Here is a 23,559-nt window from a genome sequence, read left to right as displayed (position 1 = left end):
CTTCAGTTCACCAAGTCTGTGGTCATCAGGTCAAGTCTGCTTGAGGGGAAGAATTTTCATACGAAGTAAGTTGCAGGGCTGAGCCCAGAGAGTCCAGCATGCATAGAAAGTTGATATGAAGCAGCCTTCCCCATCCCAGCACAGGCCTGGTTGTCCCCTCTTCTACAGCATTGCTTCAGGAATAAAGGGTCATCATCATCCACTGCAAAATAATGGCAAAAGCAGGTTGAATTCATCCATCCCCAAGAGCACTTTGCAATAGTCACAACTGAACTGGACTATGGGCCTTTGGAGATTTTCTGTCTCTAGAAGGAGCAGAAGCTAGAATAGAATATTTTGGTTGGATGGGACCTACAACTATCATCTAGTCCAACTGCTTGACCAAAAGTTAAGGGCATTGTCCAAACACCTCTTAAACACTTGACAGGCTTGGGGCATCGATCACCTCTCTAGGAAGCCTGTTCCAGTGTTTGATCACCCTGTTGGTAAAGAAATGTTTCCTAATGTCCAGTCTAAACCTCTCCTGACACAGCCTTGAACGATTCCCATGCATCCTGTCACTGGACACCAGGGAGAAGAGCTCAGCACCTCCCTCTCTGCTTCTCCTCAGGCGGCTGTAGAGAGCAAACACATCATCCCTCAGCCTCCTTTTCTCCAAACTAGACAAGCCCAGAGTCCTCAGCCACTCCTCGTAGGGCATTCCTTCCAGCCATTTCACCAGCTTTGTTGCCTTCCTCTGCACACATCCAAGGACCTTCACATCCTTAAATTGTTGGGCCCAGAACTGCACGCAGTGCTCAAGGTAAGGCTGCACCAGCCCTGAATACAGCGGGACAATCACCTTTTGACCGGCTGGTGATGGTGTGGTTGATGTCCCCCAGGATGAGGTTTGTCTTCCCAGCTGCCAGGGCACACACTGCTGACTCGTACTGAGCTGCTGCTGACCAGCACCCCCAGGTCCCTTTCTGCAGGGCTGCTCTCCAGTTTATACTTGTTCCCAGCATTACTCCATCCTAGGTGCAGGATTTGGCATTTCGACTTGTTAAATTTCATCCCATTAATCACAGTCCAATGCTACAATCTATCTAGATCCCTCTGCAAGGCCTCATGTCCCTCAAGAGAGTCGACAGCACCACCCAGCTTGATATCTTCAGCAAACCTGCTAATGGTTCATTCAACTCCTGCATCCAGATCATTGATAAATATATTGAACAAAACTAGCCCTGGAATTGAACCCCGATGAACACCCCTGGTGACCAGTTACCAGCCAGATGTAGCCCCGTTCACTACAACCCTTTGAGCTCTGCCCTTCAGCCGGTTCTGCAGCCAGCAGACCATGAACCTGCTCATCCCACAGCTGGACAACTTGTTCGAAAGGATGGTGTGAGGGACAGCATCAAAAGCCTAGATAATATAATAAAGCATAGGACTTGGAAGCCTGAAGCTCCTTGTTGTTTCTAACCTACTCTGTACGCGATCAGGTAAAGATGGGTTTTTTGAGACTACAGAACAAAACACACAGTGTCACTTGCAATGAAAGAGCTTGCATCTGTCAGTCAGAGAACAGGCTTTACCTCAGATTCCCGGAGATATATCCCTTTGCCATCTTGTGTTAAGTTGCGAAAGGCCTCTGCAAAATAAATAAATGAGGAGCATTAACTTGATAGCCAAGAGATCAACACCAGCCAAGATACCCTGTCTCAGGAAAATCCCAAAAGGCAGAGTTTGTAGGCTATTCACAAGGACATGTGAGGTTCCTTGTTCTGTTGCTGAAAAATCCCCTGAGGGCTGGGACACAGGGAGCAGCTGAATAAAATCAGACATTTTACTGTCTGGCCATCCAGCTGTGAAACCTCAAGATGCAGGTGGTCCTAACCTCACCCACTACTGTTTTGAGATGTGAAGTGTCTGCAGCACAGGCTCAAAGACTGAGTACCAGCTGTCTTGTCGTCACAACTGCAGTCCCATCAAAGGCATATTCCAAGGCTCTCTTCTTCCTGCAAAATGAGCAGGGTCCACCTGTAATTTGCCTACTGCCTCCTACAGAAGGCTGGTGCAAACCTGCAAGGAGTTAAATCACTCTGATATGTACAACCTGGATATCTGTAGAAAGTGACTGGTGCAAAGGTAAAGAGAGAAGCTTGATTTCCTCTGTATCTGTCTTTGCTTTAATTTGATTACTCTTGGTCTATTCAGAAAGTCAACCCTTTAATTTTGACCTCACCATGCCAGCTGGACCAGCATCGGAAGGGCCAGGGCAACCCAGCTTGCCTGGTTAGCCACATAGCAACAGCCTCACCTCCCATGATCTCCACTCGTAGCATGAAGCACACAAAGCTCTCGAAGCTGATCTTCAAGTCAGGGTCACCATATCTGATTGCCATCAAATTACAGATTTCATTGCTGAGTGAAATGCCTTCACAAAAGGAAAAAAAAAATAAAATAAAGGAAAACATAATGAGGTGGCAACTCCCAGCTGCACACAGCTGAATGTGCACAGGGTGTGCACACAGCTGTGAGCATGATCAACTGAGCGGCCTTCAGCCCTTCTCCAACAGCTTGGCTTTTCAAACCTCCCCTAAGATTACCAAATATCAGCTAGTCTAAACCAGACCAGTACATGGAGATATCTCCTTCAAACTTAAAAAGGTTCACATCTGATCTCCTGTATTCACAGTCCTGCAAGAGTTGGAATAAAATACACAGTGGTAGCCTTTGCTTATGGGGTATGAGGGTAATAACAGCAGCTGTGTTTAAGAGCAATACTCCACAAGATGGTAGGAAAGGAGACGAAAGAGAAAATCCAGAGGAGCTCAGACAGAAAGCATCAGTCCCAACATCAAGCAGCATTTGTAAGGAATAAAAGTATTTTCTATTCATGGCCTGGGACTTTAGTCCACTTTAGCAGAGATCCACCTGGGTTTCTCACTGCGCTTTCCCTGACTCAGATGAACTAGGTGAACCACACACCAAAAAGGAGTGATATTTAAGCTGTAAACCTGTAAAAGAAGCTAGAGGACTGAGCACCAGCCACCACTCAAAGCCCAGTAACAGCAAGAGAGCTTGATCCAGTATTTGGACCCATATGTATGGTCTTCCATTTCTAGATCAAGCTTCAGATATTATATTAGTGAAGTCTGGCACTGTTATTGCCTCTGTATGAGTCCCACACTTCCAGGTTCAGTCTCTGAGCTGTCGTCTTCAGCAGAGGTAGCAATTTATTAGAAGCTTAATCTGGCCTCCCACATGTACCCACACAACCCCACACAGTCTTTTAAAATGAAATTAGCAACGAACAGGAAGGGGTTTAAAAACTGGGTCTAAAATAGACAGACAGTTCTGTTTCAGGGAACTATCAGTACGAGACCACAACCGGGCAGAGATTAAGTAGCCCATCGTATAGCAAAACAATTTTCAGATGTTTTTATCCAGCTAGGGAGGGAAGCAGAGATGGCTAAGACCATGCAGCCTGTGATGTTTTCCACTTCTCCTGGGTTCCACCTACAATTCTCAGGAGAAGGATAAGACTTGCTAAGATGTGCTGTGGGCTCACCTGTCTCCTGTACAGCTGCATGCAGTTCCACAAGGTCAAGTTTTCCTGATCTGCTAGTGTCTCTTTTCTGGAAAACTTCCTGGGGGGGGGGGGGGGAAATATTTTTTTATTATTTTTTTTTTATTATTTTTTTAAACAAAACCCCCCAAATCAACAGATTACACCAAAATTATTGTGAGCAGGGATATATTGCAAGGAGACACAGAAGATATTGTTATACCAAATAGAAAAGCAGCCTTTTCCACAGGACTCTGAATTCCTGGATACTCAGCGTGCCAGTGGCATTCAGCTTCATTTGAGAATTAAGGTCAGAACATCTCAATTAAATGTCAGATAGCACCCATTACATAAAAAAAAACAAACACTCAAACCAAAAGCTCATAGCCACTCTAACATCCACACAACTACATTATGAAGATAATGATTTCTCAGCCCACAAGCCTATCGATAGGCTTGATCGTCCTCCCACTAAAGTCAATGGAAACCTCGCTGCTGATTTCAGAGGTGGCAGGAATCAGCCCTTTCCCAAACCAATTCCATTCTGTCACAACTAAGCTGTTATTACGGAGGGTGAGAAGTTCAATAAGTGGGGCCATGTCCTGGTGGTAAAGAAGTCACAGTAACACCCAGTCTGCCCTAAGAAATAACGTTCTAGTGAAGTATTATGTGAGGCAGAAGTATAATTCATGCCAAGAAGGATACATCCAGGAGCGCCAAGACAACCTGGCAGGCATCCAGACTGAAATGCAGGCGAAAACTCTGGAAATCTGGAGAGGGAGTGGGGGGGGAAAAAAAAAAAGTGATTGTTTTGAGGAGTCATGGAACATTTTTCAGAAAATGAACTCTCACAAAATTCCCCCTCACTTGAGAGGGCTCAGGCCCCAAAGCCTTTGTGAAACTTTATACCCATTTCAGAAGCTGTATCTTTTATGATGATAAAAATATGAGGCAACAGGATGGATTCTAGTAGTCTCAGAAAATCCAATATGAGTTCCCTGCAGGCATGTAATACGGAATGAAATATGGTGCACTCTCTCCAGCTATTAGAGAAAATGGAAGGAAAAGGACATCCAAAGCTGTAATCCCAAACAGAATTTACTGCGTGACCTTGAGTGAAGTCACTTGACCTGAAGAGCTTTGGGGAGCAGCAGTGAAGATTAATTGAAACCCTTGTGCTACGCATCTCTCTCTTTCACAGACGCACTGCCAGCTCTGTTAATATAATTAAAAGCACAGGCATCACTGAAAACATGATGCTGCATCAAAGCTTAGTATTCCTGGTTCATACATAAGTTACATGAGGAGTAACAGAAATAGACTCTAATCTCACTGCAAATCATGATTATGGATTGTCTGTAGATTTCCACTGAGCAAGGGACAGAACCATAATTCACCAACTCTTTCCCTGTAGAAAGTGAAGATGTTCTAATCTTGTAATAGCTCTGTTTGTTATATATGAAACAAGTACTGCAAAGTTTTTTTTAAGTAAGTGTCTTCAAATTGATCACTAATGAGAAATAAAGACACTCTGTTCAACATAGTCTTCTCACAGATAAGACAGTGCCTGGTGGGTCACTTTGCAAAGACAGAAGCGCTATCCTTGTCCAGCTTTGTAGAAAAGGGAGCGGTGTCAAACTCAGCTTAAGTGGAAAAGGCCGGGTTTTGTTCACCTTCTTTTTGCCTGTAATGGCTGGACTGTGTATTTCTGTGTTGCACATCAGTTGTTGCAGTGAAGATACTGGGAAGGAAACCTGGATTTATCATTGTATCTATAACTTCATTGTCATTGTTCAGGGGAAACAGCCACTGCAATACCTCGCTGCTGCCTGGGTAGCGTTACGTATAACTGGGGACCGAACTATGGGCTTGTGGAATGCTCTGGGCTACCAGTGGCAGAGCAGAATTCACAGTCCTCATAAGAGACAACCCCAGGGTTCACCTGCTTCTCATAAGTGTAAGGTACAGAAGCTACCTGCACCTCCATTCTGTTTCCCAAACACAGAGCAAGGAACAGACCTATGCATGCATAGCGGGGAAGAGTTAATAGCAGCAGCAGGCACGAACCAGACACATCAAAATAAAGACAAGAGCCCTTCCACCGCACAGCTGCCTACAGGCCAGGCTGAATTTCCACACCTTCTAGCAGTGGCACTGCTGATACTGTGGCAGTGGCACAGGGTGAAATGAGATGCAGTTTCAGAATCAAGGCTGAAGTCAAGCTGGGTTTGGAGGTCAGAGTCTGCATCCACATACAATACCTATGCTTGCTCTTCCCCCTTCATTCTGTCAGTTGTTGAAATTCAAACTAGATTAGCTTGGCTTGTAAGATTTCTACCATGTCGATTCACACTCCAGAAAATCCTTTCTCTCTGGAAATCTAACATGGCATCAGAAGAGTCAGTTCAGTCAGATGCAAACCAGTTTCTCTTCCCAGAATTCAAGAAACAGATAGAAGAAGTGAGATTTTTCTCTAAGAGCATTTATTTTACAGAAACATTGTTTCTCAGCACTTACTTCTCCAAGATATATTATTCAGGATCCTCTGGAGCTGAACAGCATTTATTTCAGGATTCTGTGATATGGAAGAGAATTTTCATATATATATATATATATATAAAAATTTTTTTTAAGTATTAAATCACTTTTCTCCCTCTTTTGTTTTCCCAGCATGTCCCATCTTCATTCTCTGCTTTTCTGGCCCCACTCCAGCTACTGTGAAAATCAATAGAAAAGACTCCCTTTGAATATGACAAGATTCTCAGCCTCCAAGAGCCACAGTCTGCTCTGGCCTAAGTTCTCAGGGCTTCACACAGATCAATGTGGTATTGCAGATTTACACTGAGTGAGGATGCAGACCATTAACCTCTCGGCCCTGGTGCCATCTGTCCCATCAGGCACACTGTCAAGAAACCTGCTTCAAAGATTTCTCTTTTAAGATTTACAAACAAAAAAAAAAGATAGAAACTTTGGAATACCTCCTCCCCAAACTTTTCAAAGCAGAGACTTCCCCTCCTCCTTGTTATACTAACTTTTATGGCCTTTTTAGAAACTGTGACTTTTTTTGTTTGCAGAATTCTTTTAAATGTCACCCTTCAAAAATAAAAGCCTGTTTTCAGATCATTGAGGCATGCCAGGGTAATGCATTGAGAAACAGCAGTACTGCTCACCTCTGTGCATACTCAGACCTCCTGACAGCAAAAGGCCAGCACCCCACAATATGTGGCAATTTCTAGTGCATCTGAAAGCTGCACCATTCTCAAAAATCAAAATCTCAAGCAAGTGTCAAAGAGTAAAAGCATTGCTTGTTTTTATTAACAGCTTCCATCAAAATATTGCTGTCCAAAATGCAAATGTGTTTCTCTGAAATAGTGTTTGTCAAATACAGCATATGTTGCTAAATAAACGCGGCCACCTTTTCTGAGAGATTAAATACTTGCAGCCCTCACCATAGTTACAGGATAACTGAAGGTCAACTCTGTCCCAAATCAGGCCATTAAAATAATCTTTCACACTAAGCATCATATTTCACTAGGAAAATTAGTGAAAAAAAAAGAGATGATGGGACACCTCTCAAAGAAAGCAAACTGCCATCAAACTGTGATAAAGGATGTATGAGACAAGTGTCAACATTCCAGGGAGTGTTCTGTAGTAGTCAACCTTCCCCAACAAGTGTAAGAACACCCTAAAGGGTAAGATGGATCCGCACGGCTCACCACTTTGTCCCAAATATAGCCAACAGGAATTAATGTGTAGGGAGAGCATGTGAACCTGGTCAACTTCTACAGCCCATTCTCCTGTTTCCCTGGCCCCCACACCTGTTGGAAAAGGGATCTCAGGGGCTACATCCCTGCTTAGTCCTTCAGCAACTGTTTATGGACCTGCTGCCCATCATTGTGCTAATACCTTTTGAGCCTGTTGATACTGTCACATCCACAACATCCTGTGGCATTAAGTTCCAGGCATTCACACCCTGTTGTGTAGAGAAGTACGCCTGGCTCAATGCTAACATATTCCTAAGCCTTGTGGTCAAATTTGCTGCATGGAATCAGCCCTGTACACAGAGCCCAACCTCCTGTCACCCCTCTCTGTTCCCCACACTTCTACATCCAGACCTCTCTTGAACATGTTTTTAATTTCACAGGGCTATATAAAAGCCCTGGAGGAGTTTATCCTGGCAGCTCATGCACACACTTACCTGTTCAAAATAGTTTGTGAAGAAATCCTCCCAAATTTTGCCTTCATACCTATCAACAATTTCCTGTAAGATATTTAAAAAAATAACCATTAACTCAAGGAGGAAAAATATCACCATCCAAGACAGAGTTACTAAAGATGCTTTCCCAGAACTGCACTCTCATGCTCTGCCCTTCCACCCTCTCCCCACCACTGCAATCAATGCTACACGACTAGCGCAGCCCACTGCTAAGACAGCTCCCCAGCTCATAGAAATGCTAGTTCTAGAAAAGAAATACTCAGATAACACTCAGTGGGGAGAAACATTTCTCCCTCACCAAGCTGTGCAACAACAAAGGACGGGGCTTGCTCCATGCCAAGAAGAGAGTGAAGGGTCTCCGTCCTCCTTTGTACAGGAGAATAGAGGATGAAAGAAGGAATGGCCCTGTTTATGCCAGGGGAAAAGACTAGGCTGTACACTCCCTGGCATGAGTTGCAGATGTGCATTCAGTCATTTTGAAAATAACCATTTAGAAAATAGACCATTGCATGGGAACTGTACTGCTCAGGTCCTATGATGTCTTCAAAACTTTCAAGGCATGAAAGGAATGGGGAGAAGTGCAAGAATGGACCAGGAGTCTCCAAAAAATCCATGAATATGAAAGATTGCAGAGCAAGTAAGATGGTGTCACTAGAAGAAGTTCTCAAAAAGGCAGCTAATGAAGGCATCTAAAAATTTGCCAATCCCCCACATTTGACTGCATCTGTCCACACGGTCCAAGGGATTCTGCCTGTAAACTCAAGCTCCCCTTTCAAAAGTGCAGCAAGACAAACGCATTCTCACTCAGCATCTCCGCAGGGCAGAGCAACAGGAAAAACCCAACACCCAGAGCTGAAGACCAAACCACAGACCTCCCACTCTCCTCATACTCACCTTTGAGAGGATGAAACTGGTGTTCCCACCCATTTCCCTGGAGATGCAAAAAAGCAGACACATTAAGGAGTTATCCCAGAGTTGTGTGTTTGTCTCATCACAGCTGGCATCCCCCATCCTCAGAAGGGGCCCCAACCCACTGTTGCAGCATGTTTTTTTCGCCAGTGTTACAGCTGCAGTAAGGGAAGTCCTCATGTCCACACTGCTCCCCAGAGGCTACTGGCATTTGAAATCTCCAAAGCACCATTTCTGCACAAAAAAACATCCTAGCATTGTCTGCAGGGTCTCCTGGCAAGCTGATGATGTATTAAAAACTGTTGTCCTTCTCCACAGTCTCAAACATGTGCACACTGCAAAAATCCCTTATGTGGGCCTAGCTCAACACTTCTTGAAAAGATAAGGCCAAAAGCAGTGCTTCAGCCACTGAGCATCCTAAAGTGGGAGAAACCGACAGCCAGCCTCTCCAAAAGAGAGTGCATTGTGTTTTGCAGAATGAAGTCTTTATGCTGCTCCCATGAACCTAGAATGACCAGACCATCCCAGAGAATTAGGTGCTGGTAGAGTGGCAGCAGCATCTCACCGAAGAACATGCTTCCTGGAGAAGACCCGCAGGATGAATTCAGACTCCTGCTGAGGTTCCAGGGTGGATGGGACAATCACATAGACACCAGGTTGCAGGTGGAAGTCATGAGTCACTTCCCGCTCATCAAGGAAGACCTTACGCTTGTTCACAGGCTGATGTCGGGTGAAGAAGGCTGGGGGCAGCTTTCTGTTGCTTTCCTGGTACTATTAAGGGAAGAAACAGAAGAGAAATGTGTTCTGCACCAGCTAAACAAACAGACAAAAGGCACATGGAGAATTCACAGGCACAGCATAGACGTCCTGCCTTCAGACCTCAGACTTTTCTACAGCACAAGCAGATAACAGGGCCCAAAGGACTCCATCTCCTCCCAGGACATGGTGGGTCTCACTATGCACTACCCCTGCCCAATACTAATGTGACAAAGAAGGGGGCTCCCTGCAACCTTAACAATATAACAGCATTTGCAAGGAACAGCAGCAAGGACTGGGGAGGAGAAGTGGCGTCTGCAAAAGTCGTTTCCATACCGGCAGAAATTACTGAAGGCAGGAACTGCTCTAGAGAACACCCCCCTACCCCATAGGTACCATCCACTTTGTCCCCAACTTCTCCTCAACACCAGGGATCTGGTAGCAGGGAATTTTTCAGAGCATCTGAGATCTGAGCATACTGCAGGAGCAACCTAATCCCTAGCCCTGACTCCATGCATGTGTCCTTGATCTGCCTGGCACTCTTGACTCTTACAGATGTTTTACTCCATGGGCACTTTTCTGCAATAGGAGGATGTATAAAGTGTTCATCCAGGCAACACTGAACTAATTTTTAATGCCACCGAGTGTGCAGTACACAAGCCAAATAAATAATCCTGCCAGCTAAAACCACTGTCACCTTCTGATCTTGGCTGTTCCTCAAAACATTTAGCCATTTTACTCTGCAGCCACATAGTGGAGAAGCTATTCCTCTTCCCTTGCCAGTATTTTTCTTACTAATAGAGCAATCTTTCTTCTAAAGGGTTCAGGGTTACTTCTCCTCATGCCCCTCATGTTAAATTCAAAGTTTTCATATTCCAGTCAATACTTTGTTGACTGTAGTTCCAATACCTTAGATGCTCCTGGCTTGCCATCTCTCTGTATTGATCTTGGCAACCACTACAAACCTGAAATTAAAGTCCTGGCTGTCACCATTTCCCCTCAGGTGCAGCACCAGTGTGTTAGGGCCACACCAAGCCCCCTCTGCCAAGAAGTTTAATTCACTTGTAACCCTGGTACTACCTAAAATAGTCAAGTCAGGAAAGAGTGGTACTTTACCCTATAGTTACCATGCCAGAAATGCTGTAACTGGGAACACAATTTTGCTGCCTTGACCATACACCCAATCTTTGCCAGCCCAAATTCAAATAGACTCTCATTTAAGAGGTGTTCTGGGTAGTTACAGAGTGGAAGATATGCCCTGTCAAGACAAAAGCAGCTAAACCTTTCTGCGTTTTAAACAGTCCTCTGAGGGCAGAGGACATCAGCGTTTAACTTCCAGGGTTCTTCCTCAGGTCCCAAAGGCTCCTGGCTAAAGAAAATACTAGAAATACATCTGGCCTGAGGAAGGTGAAAACACCTGTAGCATCAGCTCCAGCGCATCCCCAGCCAGGAAGGAACACAAGCTCCTGGGGAGACCCCTGACTTGCATGGGACACAGGCTCTGTTCCCACCTCATGCCAAGACCAGGATGAAGCAGAAAGGTAGCTCCGGTTCCCCTGAGAGCTGCAGTGAGTCCAGTTTAGACACAGCCAAGAACTGGGGCACCATCCCACAACTGCAGCAGGGACAGTGCCACTTCTAATACCTTTGAAGAGCCAGTGCAGAAGCTGAACAACTAATGCCCCTTTTTAAGGCCACGAAGCCTTCCTGATATGGCTGCTCTTCAGAAGAGTCAGTGGATAGCTCTGCATTAATAATAACTTACTGTGGTGCCTCACTGAACTCAAATACAGTGTCAACCAAGGAATAAAGGCAAACACAACACCTTCAGTGTTGTCATTACAGCTGCAGCACTGCAGGTCCCCCAGCAAACAGCCAGCAGTGGTGACAAGGGACTCACCTGTAGGTCCACCTGTAGAAAGAAAAGAAATAGAGCATCTGTCAGACAGGGACCTCTAGGTCTCACACAACACAGCCATATCATTGCTGGGAAGCAGCTACGTATGTCCAGCTGGGGCCTTTGCCTTCAGAAACCTCAGCCACACTCCCTGAAAACCTTTCACCGTAGCCATCTCTCTCTAAATGTGCAAACTCACAGCAGAAACAAGAGCTGTGGCTCTGTTCAAGGGAGCAGAGTGGCTCTGCAAGGCACTCAGATAAGCAGAGAATTCAAGGAGAGGGGACAGACTCCACTCCTTCTAGTGATGTCCACTTACCCCTCGATACACAGGGAACTAGCAGTATTCAAACACTGGCAGCTGGCACATCATACTAGGAACACCTCTCAAGCACAATTTTACCATGGTTGGAAATAACCTAGGGGCAGTGCTCTCCCAGTCCCAAAGTAAGGGCACCCTCTCCCAGCTCTTGCACATCCTTCTCAGAGAAGGCAAAATAAAGCCCAGTGTACTCTGAAGCACAAGAGATTTCTCACTGCTCTGCAGACCGACAAACAGCATGCCAGAGAGGCAGCACATGGGGCACAGAGCTTGAGGAAGCCTAGCCCTGAAGTGTGAGGAGACTGGGCACAGGCAAGGGGAAAAGAGCACAGATCACTCTGTGCACAGAAAAAAAACTCTTGGTCTGCAAAGCTCTATGATTTACAGGGACTTGAAGTTTGCCTATTTGGTGAACGCAAGAAAGGCAAAGCAATTCTTATACCTTATAGAGTGAAAATCCAATGGAGAGGTGAGGAGCACGGTTCCGGTGTTTGCTGCTGGGTTTCTGCATCAGGGATATAACCACATTGCAGGAACCCAGGCTTTTCTTACTGTCTTCAACCAGTAAAACATTAAGCCAGTACTGAGGGTTCATCCAAAAGGTGCCTAAGCAAAACAAGAAAAACATTTTTACATCATTTTCCTTCACATAATTGGTTGCCAGCTTCCCATATGATGCCTGGCATCAGACTGAATAGGTCACAGGTTGTCTGGACCTCCAGACCTCACAGGGATTTGATCTTAGGGTGCAGTTTACAAGTTTAGCAGTGCAACCACTATGTAAGACAGGAGGAAGGCCTAGGAAAAAGGAACTATGTTCCCACTCACCTGCAACTAAGAGCTCATTTTGTTTATTAATGTATCACTATTCCTCTATCACCTCTGGTGTATGGGCTAGCTGACTTCAGACCCCATACACTCTGCTTCCAGAAGGGCTGAGCCTCTGCATTTCCCACTCACTTCACTTAAAATTCAACTCCCTGGAGGTGCTGAGGATGCAAATTTTAACCAACAAGCTTAATGCCCCAAAGTAGCTCAGTGTTTGCAATTGGTCCTAGGAATTCTGCAGCTCATTTCATGCCATAACCAGCCCACTGCTCTATGTTTGCAAGCGATGCATCTTCTGTGATGGCAGAATCTAGCTGAACTCATTCAGCTGCTTATTTCTGATGTTTGTGAGGAGGGTTAAACAGGAAAAGCATGTTTCTGTTGTCAATTTTGTGTTCACAGGTATAAGGTGCCAGTGACCAAGTCAGCAGAGCAATGTCACCCCAGAGTCATCCAAAAGAACCCTGATCATGCCTCACCATTATAGAATCCCAGACTGCCTCCTGCTGTGCTTCCTTTAACCCATCTCCCACTCTTCACGGAGTACATCCACTTCTTCCCATCTTCCTGGCTCATCAGGTCTGGAGTTAATTTACAGATTGTCAGATCTACAAAATGAATCTTAAAATCTCGCAGAGACATCCTGGGAAAACAGTGCCAAGAGACATCTTGTCAGCAGTTCAGTTTACTCCATATGGCTTATAGAAAGAAAAGGAAAGGCAGCAGGGTACTCTAAAGCAACACCATTCTGTGTTACATATGGTAAAACTCATCTTTTATTAGGCAGTAAAGCGGAGAACGTCTGCTCCAACAGCAGCATCTAGCAGCAACAAATGCACAACTAAAGTTTCAGCAAAGTATACCGGCACAGAGATTAAAATAATATTGCCACCAAAGGGACCAAAGTGAAATGACACGGGCGACAACATTGCCACCTCGTGGCAGAAGTTGTGGAGAAACCACAATAAAGCAGCTCTCAATAAAGAGCTTCCTAAATCTATGTTAAGCATAAAAGGCAGGACAAAAACTCCTGAAAGCTGCCCACGGCTTCAGCAGCCCTGGGAGACGTGGCAGTGTCCTGCTTCTCCCTCACTCCTGCCACCGAAGAACAGTGTTTCTCTTCCGTGTCAGCACTGCTAGTGCTTCTCACATCGCCAGGCAGAAGAAGAAAACAATAAAACAAGCATGGGCTGTTTTAAAGCAGATCACATATGCCTCAACCTAAGTGGCAATGTGCTGCTTCATCTCCAGACACAGCCGCAGAGCTACTGGCAGAGAGGGGAGAGGCAAGACTGTGCCATTACCAGAATTCTCCATCTTCCTTATTTTTCCTCAACAAAATCTTCTCCTTCGGGCTCAGCAGCTCCCATTTGTAAGATCTGAGGGTAAAAAACAGGAGATGACTAACCAAACATGGCCTCAAATTCAAGACAGAGTACATAGCTTTCCTCTACAAAGAGACCAAATCCCTGTCCCCACATATCTCCACATTTATCCCCCACTAAACACAGGCACCCTATGCCTTCAGCCATGGGAGACTCCACAAGCACTCCAAGTCCCATACGATGTAGCTAAAATAGCTCCAGTTTTATCCAACAGAAGCCAGAAAAAGCTCCATTTTCCTCAGCCAGTCCATTCACTTGCACACACAGCTTCCAAGCACTTGAAATATAAAAATCTAGACTTGTTTTGTTAGTTAATTTTCTGTCAAAGGAGACATAACAGGAAGAGTGTTTGGCATAATGAATGAATGACTAGGACAGCATAAGAGGCAGCTGGGAGTCATTTAAAAGGCAGGCCTACAGTATGTTGCTCATTATGCTCTTCAACAGGAACAGCTGGTATGTTGTCATTGTGACAGACACGCATCAGAAGTTGCCGCTTTGCAGACAAGGTGGAAGTCCATCGCATTCTCAACACCTCTCTGTGCTCTTCCCTCCTCCCTACCCCTGAACCTCAGCAAACAGGGTCTGTGCAGGGAACGAAGGAAGAAAAGAACATGCTCCACTTCCAAAAGGAATAAAACACAAGTCTACAGTTGCTCAGGTTCTAGAATTCAAACCACTGTCTTTCATGGATCCCAACCAAAAAATTCAGGCAGATGCAAATATAGGGCCTATTTGCCTCTCTAGTTGCTTCCTTTGATCTCATACTCGATTGTATTTTCTCAAAGAGCCAGGATGGAGCACTCCAACAAAAGCAGCCCATGGAGGACTTCACACAGTCCCTCCTGTGATAAAGGGCTGTATTCCCTGAAACATGCCGTTTGTTTAGAGCCTCCTGCACAGCTATCCGTCACTTTGCATGCCGTCCAGATCACAGCAACACGGTCAGCATCTGATGTTCATATTATGTTTCTTTTGGCATCCAGTGAATGGAAAAGCAGAACTGAGCTTGTTGAAGCTGCATGTGTGAATGAGCCCAACTACATGAACACTATATATATACACCAAGTCATTGCTTTGAAACCAGAGGGTCTGTGCAAGCAACTGTTACTTATCTTAATGCGGTTCTCGGCACCAAATCATGCCTGAAGGTGGCAGCATCTTTCCTCCAAGAAACTTTCCCTCCCAATCAGCATCAGACCTTCCCTTTTTTAAACTTACTTGTCACTCCAGTCTCCTTTCCATTCAATTTTTCCCCACGGATTTCTCAGTCTCACTAGGTTTTCTGGTCCGTATTGACAGGTGACCTGCAGAAAACAGTAACATTGCATTTACCAAGGTTTCCTCTTCCTTTCTAACATCTGGTCATTTTGTGGTTATGTGAGGGTAGGACTGTACTCCTGTGAAAGCTAAGCCCTACCCCAGTGCAGTGGCAAAGCCCAATGCAAGCTGTGGTGTGACCACATAGATTAGTGCCTCCTGAACTGGGATGCCATGGTGGGAGAAGAGAGAGCCAGGCCAGCTGGAGGCTTTGTTAGCAGCATACAGCAGAACAGCTGACTTCACATCATCTCCATGTGCTCGCTCACTCCCTTATTCCTGCCTGGCTCTTCACCCCATCAGAGGAGCCAGACTGACAGACACATCTCTGATAAAGTCTATGTGTAACACCCACTCTTTGGGATCTACTATTTTACTGTCCCAAACTTCTAGACAGATATCTTTAGGGGACTCCCAATGATGCATGTGCAGATCGGTGTGGTCCACCCAGTATTCTCTGCACAGAAACCCAGTTTGGTTCCTGTATTTTAGCCTTGACTCACATTGCCATTTGCAGTTTTTCATGTTTTGGCCCTTTTATTCAATCATCTTTACTGCTCTATGGCCTCTCCTCTGACTTCAGAGGAAGGCTTTTGAGCCCAAGCAGGTTCCAGCTCATCTTCCCAGCATGGCCAAAGGCCAGGCCCTTCCTCTTTAACAGCTAAGATGCATTATTAGGTGATGCTCTCAGCAGAACCCTATGAATCATTCCCACCCTTAAAGATAGGCTGATCTATAACCATTGTCCTTTATGGTACTAAAATGCAGACACTTATCATAGAATAGTTTGAGTTAGAAGGGACCTTCGAAGGTCATCTAGTCCCACCCCCCTGCAATGAGCAGGGACATCTTCAACTTGCTCAGAGCCCCGTCCAGTCTGGTTTTGAATGTCTCCAGGGATGGGGCATCTACCACCTTCCTGGGCAACCTGGGCCAGTGTTTCGCCACCCTCATTGTAAAAAACTTCTTCCTCATCTCTAGCCTGAATCTCCTCTCCTTTAGTTTCAAACCATTACCCTTGTCCTATCACAACACGCCCTGCTAAAAAGTCTGTCCCCATCTTTCTCACCGCTCTTTTTAAGTACTGAAAGGCCACAATAAGGTCTCCCCAGAGCCTTCCCTTCTTGAAAGATTCACTTAAAAGTGAATCTTTAAAAAGCACATTGTCTTTTAGCCTTAGACTAAGAGAAGGGCATTGGGGGAGGTGATCCTGCAGTTGCCCTCATTTAGGGCTGAACCTATGATTGCAATAGGTATTGCTGACATCCACACAAACCTGCATCCAGGATATTATAGCTATTCTTACCTTTCTAATACCAGTTACTGTGTAGGCATGGCCAGCAACAAGCCCGTTCTTCAGGACCTTTGTTGTCTGTATACAAGGAAGAGAAACAGAAGGAAAACATAGCTTTCATTCTATACCTACCTACACAGCAGACTCATAACAATACCAGACACCTATACCTGTGTAAGCAATGACTGTCAAAGCAAATGGAGAATGGTTTGAACTGGAAAAAAAAAAAGCCTGAGCTTCTAACAGTCTTATTTTGCAGCATGTTGGGAGTTGGGAGGTTGATTGAGAAGGTCCTTTCCTAAATTGTGCATCTTTGGCTAGAGATCATATCACTTCTAAAAAGTCCAGGAGGTCAGGCTTTGATTTGCAGAATTGTAGGGTTTCCCAACTGCTGAAGTGTTACCATAAGGCTTGGAAACCAAGATTTGAATTCATGTTCTGAAGTGCACACCTCCCTGTCTTACGTATAAGCTTATTCCATGACTGCCTGTGCCTCACTGTGCCATCTGTAAAAATGGAAAATGCATTTAAAAAATAGGAAAATGAAGTACATATTTATTTAATAGAGGTTCTTTAATAGATAAACCAGTTCCTGAACATAATAACAGGGAGCTCAGAGCAGAAGGGAATCAATCCACGTGCAAACTTTGCTATTAAGATCCTGATTTCTACCAAAAGTCAAGTGTGGGAGCTTTGATATTTCACGAGTCACAATAACTAGCTGAGCAGAGGAAAACAGGTCTGGAAAGGCTTTTTGCTGTGAAGCTATTCAATGTCACTCCAAGTCTCACCCCTAAATGTGTCTGACAGCCCATAAGAGATCTGCTGTAGGTTGCTCTTGTCAGAATATCCCATAGATCAGGAGGAGCTGCTGCAAGCTTGATTGTTGTATTGACACCACCTGTAAAATCTACCAAGGCTTCTGAAACTTGCCCAATCTGCAGATCTTCATAGGAGCCATAGAGTCTAGCAAAAAAAGACATCAGTATATTACTGGGGTTATAGTCACAGATGATTGGTTGTGAACAGTGTGACAATGAAAACATACAATAAAGGTTTGCAAAAACAAAAGCAAGGCTGTAACACATGTTTAATTTTAGGGGAATCTTTGGCATTTAGGAATAAGAGAATCTAGCAAATTGCCTCCCAGATTTGCCATAGTTTGAAAGAGAATCTTTGCTCACTGTCAACCCTCATGGCACAGCAGTGAGAACATGCCCATCACTACTTCTTTGATGACTTGTCTGAATTTGTTACTAGACACCGTGCTGTATCTAGGATATAGTGCCCTGAGAGGCACATTGCCTTGAGAGCTCAGTCTCCAGTCTGATTTTTTTACTGCTGCAGTGCAACTTTCTCCAGTCTTTTTGTTCTAGCGCTAACACCAAATGAAAATAACGCAACTTCCTCTCTTTTGGTATGATCTTTCTCTCAACATTAACTAGGATTTTTCCCTGCTCTGTAGAGATCATTTCAGCCCCAAATTAACAAACTCCATCAGTTATGCCTTGTTGCTTTCTTCTTAGTCCTGATAAATCACTCTAGACAAAACACCCCAGAGATAAGCCAGTATTGTCACAGGGCCATGTGACTTGCTGAATGCCTCAGCTTTGGGAGAGCCCAGAGCAGGACCTTCTACCAAAACCGAAGCACAATGCTTCAGCAGACCCCCAAAATTAAACTCCTTGGAGGTTTCTCAAACAGATAATATACCAAAGGAGGCATCAGAAATCATTCAACTTTGAAAATCCCTATCTGTGGCCTTCCATTCCTCTGCAGTATTTACAAGGCAGGCATCACCCTAGCTATACACTCCAAACAGAGATAACACTCAGAGGACAATGCCCCAGGATAGGTCTGTTTTCACAACTACTCCTAAACCCTTGGATTTAAACTCGAGGGCCTGGATTGATAACAGCTACTGCAGTAGCAGCTTTTACTGTCTAATAATAGAAAGATGAGAACCATTTACTACACTCCAAATGCGGCAAGGCCTAGGAGATGCATTTATAAACCAGAACAAACTGTGTAGGCACCAACCAACATATTTTAGAGAGTCTATTTGCATAACTTGGAATGAGTCACTTACTTAGCATATGCCTTCTCCAGAAGGGCTCCCCAGAACACGTTCTTACAGACTGAGGAAACAAAGACCAGCTCCCCCACCTCGTTCACCGGCAGGCGATCATCAACCACCACGTCAACCCATTCACCGAAGTGCCAGAACTGTCAGAGGAAAGGAATGAGCTGATACTTCCCTTGGAAGGGACCTCCCCTTAAAACAACAGGAAAGGCAAGATAGCGTAGCTGTGGGCACACGAGGGGCTGCTTTAGTTGCAGAGGAGGGCTGCTCTGGGTCAGGGGGATGTGCTGACTCACCCACAGAACCAGCTCCTCAGCTCCACCCTGCCAGAGGAGAAAACAAAGCCTGTCTCACATGTAAAAGGATTGAGCAGGGAAATGAGACACAGATGGGCTCCTGGGGAAGGAGTTCCTAATTTCAGGGTAGCAGGGTTACAGCAAGAGCTGGGCAAAGGGGTAGAAGGTTGGAGTGGGTGTGCATAAGCCTTGCTGACTGCTGCCACTATGGAAGAGTATTTTTGTTGGGATTAAAATATGGGTAGGGCACAACCGGAGGGAAGGGCTAAGTGAGGGTATATTCCCAGACTGGCCTGTAGTTGATCCACTGCCTGCACTGCTTCACAGAATTACAGAATGGTTGGGGTTGGAAGGGGCCCCTGGAGATCGTCTAGTCCAACCCCCTGCTAAAGCAGGTTCACCCAGAGCAGATTGCACAGGAATGTGTCCAGGTGGGTTTTGAATGTCTCCAGAGAAGGAGACTCCACAACCTCTCTGGGCAGCCTGTTCCAGTGCTCTGGCACCCTCAAAGTAAAGAAGTTTTTCCTCATATTCAGATGGAACCTCGTGGGAGGGATGATAGGCTGTTCTCCAGGCCGGGATACCTTCTGGCCCCTTCCCCCTTCCCCCAGCCAAAGAGAACGGTGTACAAATTATCTAAGGGTGTGACACAACATGACAGAGGATTTCTGAAGACTTCCCCGCACCCTGCAGGAGCAGATGTACCCGGAAGTGGAAAATGCCGGCATATTTCCTCTCGAAGCTCTGGTTTAGTGGGACGACTGCAGCCAAGATGTCCTGGTGAAACGTCAGGGCTTGCAGGGCTGCCAGGAACCAGCAGTTCTCTGTGCCAAGACAAACGGACACATGCAGTTGGCTGAAAAGCCAGAGTTGTCAGCCAAGTTCAGGAAAACCACCAAGATCCTAGCAAAAGAGCTGTTGTGCTAATGTCTTTAAAATTATAACAAATCATACACAGAAAATAAGATTATCCAGACGTGTGCTTTTATTTAACCAAACCATGATTGGTTTATAATTATTCTCTCATGATCTTTTCATTTGGATACTGTTTGGTTAAATAAGAAATTTAGCAAGAAATAGCTCTCAATGGAAACATTCTGTGTTTTTACTGACATTGCATGTTTTTCTTCTGGTCTCTGTAAAGGCACACTATTAAAAAAACACTTGTCCCTTTTTCTTTGAAAACATTAGCTTTTCAGAACACAAAAATAATTTCAAATGGATCTCATGTGTGAGAGTCTACTTATGAGAGTTTGTGTTTAAGGGCTTAAAGCACTCAAAAATTAACTTAGTCCTGCCTCTACCTGTTTTGCAGATGAAATATATCCTTTTACTTTAGGTAACACAGGCATATAAATTATTTTTCTAGCTGCAAAGCTGGGGAAAGAATGCACTCACACTAAGCCTGAGATACAAAGATAGTGAAAATCTCAGCTTTTCCTGCTTCTATGGTCTTTGCTCAGCTGTCAAGCAGCAACATTACAGACCACTAAGAGCACAGGATCACTTCCTATGCCAGCACTGGCATGCCCTGAGAGTGGCAATTTCAGCTTGTGTAGATATCTCTCACCCCTTAAATCTCACCTTGGAGCTTGCCAGGTATTTTACTGAGCCTATCCAACCCTAACGATTGCTTCTTCCACACCGTGCCAAGTGAAGAGATAAGGGTACGCGCACCTTCTATTTCTATGCCAAGTATTATACTGCCAAAATTCCACATAAAATGTTATCTTGTATAAGAATACTTAAATATTTATAAAAGAAGCTTTCTTACCCACCAGTCCTTGACAGAGATCAGGTTGCTTTGTGTTTGCTGCATAAAATACTGGACTTCTGTGCAAAGCCTGCGAAGCACAAAACCAAAAAAGAAAAGAGGGAGAGAGTCAAGTCAGTAACATGAGCTGGTTTAACTTGAAGTCAAGGACTTCTGTCTGCAGAGCTGCAATATCATAAGATAGGAAATCCAGGGAGATCCTAGTCCAGGATGTAAAACTGTCATGGATATGTGACACAAACCACTTCTCTGCCTGTTCAAAGCTTTCAAAATACTTCAGGTCCCTTTGTCCCAGCAGACATTGTTCTGGTTCAGGGATAACTTTAGCATTCTCACATGCTGTGCCTCACCTGACACAAGGCTGGGCACACATTTGTGTTTGATCTACATTGAATTTGGTCTCTGACATAAGCAACTGGTGCTCAGATGGTCTCCACTAACACCTCGCTGAGAAGACAACCCTTCAGACCTGGCAGCCCTGCACCTCTGTCATTGCTGACAGGTTTTAGCCAAAAGAGGCTACGATGGCAGAGTATAACTGTTGAAACTTTAAGCTCACCTGCCTGACATCTGTACAGTTTCACTGACAATTGAGCTACAGACTAACTGATGGCTGCTACAGAAGTTCCTGTTGCTGTGACAAGAATGGGTCTGTGAATAATTGTTCAGAAAGAAATTGTTATTTTTTTTCCTCTCACAAGTGCCTCTGGAGTCAAATTAATAAACTAAGCGTCAAACTTACGTTCCACTCTAATGACGCACAAATTGCTCAAGCTAATTTTCACGCTGTTGGCTTCCCCTTCAGGCAGTAGCGGAGAAACAGCAAACCCTCAGAAGGCAGTTAGTAATTAGACACTCTATCCTTGGTGAATTTGGGTGTTCAGTTTGCAGGCCATCAGTCATAGATGCAGCAAGCCACAAACCTGCAGGCTGAATGGCAGAATTTCAGCCTTTCCTCCGCAGCACAGGGACTGACGGATGCACAGCATCCTTCCTCAGAGTGCCTTTGCTGGGCTAAGTTTGGCATTCAGAGTAAATGGCGGCCTTTTTTATGAGGCAGTTGCAGAGCAGCAGAACTGTGGACTGAGAGATAGAGGAAGTTTCTAGTCCATTCCAATATCTCTAGGGTGGAAGGACACCTGTAGGGCTTTGTAGAGACCAAGACTCATGCTGACCTTGACCTTTCCCTCCCAAATACCTCTGTGCTCATAGAGTTGCCTCACCCACTGTGCCTGGCACAACCCAGCTCAGGCCGCTGAGGACTGTGCGCTTCCTCCGCCTGCAGATCCTGACTTAAAACAAACCATCTGCGAGATCGAATTATGTACGAAACTCTGAGAACCAGGGCTGCTATTCCCAAGCTCTCCTGCTCACTTTGCAAAGGTGCCTCTACTTTCCCAGTGATTTTCATGAGTTTTGCAGAAACTCAGCCCTTCTAAGAAATTGCTTAAATCTGACAGCTGGAAAATAACTTATCTAGGCCATGCTGTCTGCTACTGCCTCGCAGAATTCCCTTACAGCCAGGGTAATATAAGGAGTCAGTGCTAGAGAAATTCTCAGATAATTCTGTGCATCCTTTCCAGGAAGATCTGATTGTCAATACATTGCTCAGTGGCTCAGTAAGAACAGAACTTCCATTGCTAGTAACAGGCCTTATCTAACTGTGCCAGGCCTCTGTCCTGACCTCCTTAGACTTGTTATCTCTCCATTTGTTATGAGAACTTGCTCTGTGACCAGCATTTGCAACCAGGTGTCTTCTTGTTGTGATGTTCAGTTTGAGTGTGGGATATCAGCAACGGCCTCAGAAATATGGGCACGAGTAGAAAACAGAGGGCCCAGAACTAAAAACAGCTCACTGACTGCTGGTTAAATACTGGTCACGGTAGAAGCTCAACCTTGAGAGCTGGGAAAATAGTGGTCTAAGTACAATAGACTAAACAGTTAAGCAGGAAAAAAACAGCCCAGCAAGAGGATGAGGCACCTGTCACTGCAGGTAAAAGTAGCAGCCTCCAGCTTCACAATACTATGTGGTCCATGGGAGAGGGGTCAAAGTCTAAGAACTGTCTAGAAACTCAGAAATCTTCTAAAAGGTCAAGATCTTGAATTCTGGGGAGAGGGATCATCATCATGAGAACTGTCATCACAGAATCATCGTGGGATCATCAGAGCTGTGAGGTCCAAGGACACGGACTCCCCCCACTCCCTTTGCCTGCTCTCCCTGCCTGCTCAGAGCATTAATGGACAGAAACTGAACAAGGCTGGTTATGATTTGTGGCAACAAATGCTTCAAAGGCAACTATGAAACTCCATGTACCCCAGCTTCCAAAATGTCACCTGATACAATAAGTCTAATCTCTGGAGGCATTAAGGCACACATAAATTAAAGCCTAAGAGTAGTCTGCTTAATGCTGACACTATTTGCTGTCTATCAGCTGTAATCATACTCTTTCATGAGGTTATTCACTGAAAGTCACTCACATGCGGCCTCTTCCACCGTAAATTTCGGGGTAGTTTGTTTAGCAGTGCTCCCGTTCCAATAGAGCTGATGTGAGCAGGGAAGTTGTCATCCGTGAACAGGCATTTGTTCTTCAAGCACATCTCCAGCAAGGCTTGGTAGTTCTGCTGGATAGGTGGGATGTGTTTTTGAAAGATACTCCTGCCTAAAGGCACTGGTGACTTCTTTTTTTTCAAGCACGGCAGAAAAGGCATGGTGATGTCCACAGTAATGTCAGGATAATTTTTTCCACTGAGGATTCTGCAGGGATCTTCACCCTACACAGTCCTGCTGGAAACTCCTTGTTTCTTGGGATGAAGTGTGTCTTCTCCAAAAGAATTCCTGATCATTAAAATAAGTGTAAAACGTCAATTTAATAATGGCTTTTAAAATTTTCTCTTTAGCTAGTGGGAGGGAGGGATGGGGGGGTGGCAC

General features: G+C 44.9%; 1 protein-coding gene across 1 annotated transcript; it reads right to left on the bottom strand.

Moving 5' to 3' along the window:
- Positions 1-175: 175 nt before the first annotated feature.
- Positions 176-23,339, bottom strand: CAPN14 (calpain 14). The gene is made up of 20 exons (XM_065632599.1): positions 23,109-23,339; positions 20,631-20,700; positions 19,562-19,680; positions 18,567-18,703; positions 17,269-17,443; positions 16,490-16,555; positions 15,085-15,170; positions 13,783-13,857; positions 12,958-13,121; positions 12,093-12,256; positions 9,241-9,446; positions 8,661-8,697; positions 7,749-7,811; positions 6,068-6,125; positions 4,256-4,320; positions 3,774-3,842; positions 3,554-3,632; positions 2,300-2,416; positions 1,575-1,630; positions 176-202 (listed from the first exon to the last, which is right to left on the bottom strand). The coding sequence occupies exons 1-20, from the start codon at positions 23,337-23,339 to the stop codon at positions 176-178; spliced, it is 2,064 nt and encodes a 687-aa protein (XP_065488671.1).
- Positions 23,340-23,559: the final 220 nt, after the last annotated feature.

Source organism: Caloenas nicobarica, chromosome 3 (genome assembly GCF_036013445.1).
Source record: "Caloenas nicobarica isolate bCalNic1 chromosome 3, bCalNic1.hap1, whole genome shotgun sequence".
NCBI classification, from domain to species: Eukaryota; Metazoa; Chordata; class Aves; order Columbiformes; family Columbidae; genus Caloenas; species Caloenas nicobarica.
This window is presented reverse-complemented; position numbering and strand designations above follow the sequence as displayed.